The 2842-nt window shown below is 25.7% G+C and overlaps 1 protein-coding gene across 1 annotated transcript in view; it reads right to left on the bottom strand.

The window, feature by feature from the left end:
* Positions 1–2842, bottom strand: part of LOC106767474 (protein DETOXIFICATION 16-like) — a 16140-nt gene that overhangs the window by 11538 nt on the left and 1760 nt on the right. The window contains exon 6 of the mRNA XM_014652383.1: positions 2788–2791. Coding sequence (XP_014507869.1) covers positions 2788–2791 — 4 coding nt within the window. The remainder of the gene's footprint in view (positions 1–2787; positions 2792–2842) is intronic.

Raw genomic sequence — 2842 nt, 5'->3', positions numbered from 1 at the left:
TTGCTACTCAACACACACAGAACACAGACACATGAATATTGCATGGTATGATTATAAAGGCAGCACCTTGCAGGGTTTTTCTTTTCCATTTCACTTTATAAACAACACTATTTCAAAGATTAAATTTAAATTATGATACAGTAGTTAAATATTTGATTCTATATTATTATTTATGAAAATTGTCAACCTAGTTCTTATTATTATTATTATTTATGAAATATTATAAAGTGATGAGTAATGATTATGATTTATGAAGATGACTTGTTTGGTATGAGTTTTAGAATGAAAGAGGAGAATTGGTGCACGTCTATGACAACCATGTGAATGTGATGTGAGAAACACAGCTTTTACTCTAAAGAAAAATAATAGCCTAAACAATAATAAAGAAAATTGTAAGTTAGAAAATATTTTTTAAATTTACTCTCTTAGAAATCTTATGTTGATAAGAAATAAGATTAATATTCACTGTATAATTGGTGACAACTTTTATGTTATAAATTATTTAGATATAATTTTAACGGTTTGATCAAAATGAATGAAAGGCTATTTTAATAAAATTTATAATGAAATTTGTAAAACTGTTATTTTGTGGGAGTTATTTCTTAATCCTCTTTTATTTATCTACATAAGAATAGAAATTTGATGTTTTCCTATAATAGACAAAAGACACTCCAAACCAAAAACTTGGATAAAACAAAACATTTGTATGAAAAAAAAAATATATAGAGAATTAACTTTGACAACTCAATTCCCATTAACAACCAATGAAAAATAACTTTTTACAAATAATTTATAATGAAAAAATATTTGATAGATTTATAAATTTTTAAGATTTTGGTATAAAATAATTTTGGATACATCATTTTCTTTTTTTCTTGTTAACAAATATAATATAGGTTCAATTCTTACGTTGAACAACAATAATAAAAAAAAAGTTGAAGACTATATAATATAAAGAAAGACTTACAAATTTATTATTTTATTGAGTTAAAATAATATTAATGTTAAATTTGAGTAGTGTTGTGCCTCTTCCATAGATATTTTCACGGGGTTATAAAATACTTTCATTGCTTTAGGTCTCTATCATTCATTTTCTACTTTCTTCCATTTTTGTTTGTTTTTGTTTACTGTTTTCTCTTTGACACTTGGATGGTGCAAGAAAAAGCAAAATTCCAGAATACATTTTATAACAAATTTCACAAGTAAAAGATTGTTTTATTAAAAATATAAAAATTAGAAGTTATTAAAGTAGAAACTGATCAGTCTGTCAAATTAGACTGAAACAAGCAGCTCAAAAAAAGTAGACACTTGGGCCACTCCATTTAAAATAATAGCTACTTTATTTTTCCAGTCAAAATAAGAGTAAATTGTTTAACTTATAATTCCAATCCAACAAGATTAAAATATGTAAAAATGAAACTCAATCAAATTGAATTCTCTTTTTAATAGATGTATCAATTTCATTACCATGTATAATTAACCTCTAGAATAAAAAAAATATAAAATTTCAATTAATTATACTTTATAAATAAATATTTCAAAATTGTTTATTATTATTATTATTTATAGTAATTAGTTCTTTGGACTTTGATAGTGTTTATAGCTATACTTGGACAGCAAGTATTCCTTTTTCCTTTTGGCAGCTACTTGTTTGGCATCTTGTTTTATTATATTATATGGTCGTTTATGTTGACATTTAATGTTTTCTGAAATTTTCCATATTCAATAGTGGTGGGTAACTTTGGGAAACAAAATTCATGCCATAGATTCAACATAAAACACTCTCCTAGATCATCACTTGCTTACTTAAAGAATTAAGATTCTGATAAGGATCACTTTTTTCTAGATGAAGCAGAGTTTGGTCAATGCAGCAATCATTATTCTATTTCTGGCATTTCATTGGACTGATATCTGCAAGATTAAGCAGTGTCATAAATGATATTGAACAAAAGAAATATCAGAAATGTTTATTTCTGATTAAGGCACAAATGCTGCAAGAAGTTTCCAAGCATTGATGATAAGGTTATTTAATAAAACAACTATGAGGAAGAGTATATCATGTTAATCAAAAGGTCGAGATAATTTTGAAACTTTGGTGTATTTCTTCAATTTGTAGATTAAATAGATAAAAGTGAGCTTAAATATATTGGATCATAATTGGATGACAGTTAAGTCAATCCTAATTAAAGGCCTCAGAACCTATAAATATTGGGGTAAGTAAAAGAGATAATAAGTTAGATTGATTGGATTTGGATACTTACTACAATTTGTTAATCAAAATAGTCGGAGTATCTTTAAATGGTACTTCCACTCAGATTTGGACTGTGTAAAGACGAAGAAGATAGAATTTAAGGAAAGAAAAAGATTAAGTAAAGTTGTGAAAGTGTATTTCTCGACCCTGTATACTTATACTTACCTACTGAAACAATATGTATGTGTTAATAATGTAAAGTATTGTGTTATAGTTCTGATGAAAATAACAATGTTGTCAAGCACGTGAAAAACAGCTAAAATTCATCTCAGTTTTTATTGAGAATCAATAAGCAACAGAAAAAATAATTCTCTTGGTTTTGACCAATGGCAAATTAAAGAAATTTTTATGAAATATTGAAAAATGATAAAAAAAATCTATAAGTGGTAAATAAAAACCTTAGAAAATGATTTCTCTAATTACCATCAAAACATCCCAAGACCAGTACATAGAAAATCAAAATTAAAACCATATTATTTATTATCTTTCAACAATGCATAATAAAATTGTCCCTAAAGTTTCCTGGCAAAGAAGAATGACAAAACTTATATTGCTTTAAGTTCACTCACTAGAATTTAACTAAGAATGTGC

The sequence above is a fragment of the Vigna radiata genome, chromosome 1, assembly GCF_000741045.1.
Source record: "Vigna radiata var. radiata cultivar VC1973A chromosome 1, Vradiata_ver6, whole genome shotgun sequence".
NCBI classification, from domain to species: domain Eukaryota; kingdom Viridiplantae; phylum Streptophyta; class Magnoliopsida; order Fabales; family Fabaceae; genus Vigna; species Vigna radiata.
This window is presented reverse-complemented; position numbering and strand designations above follow the sequence as displayed.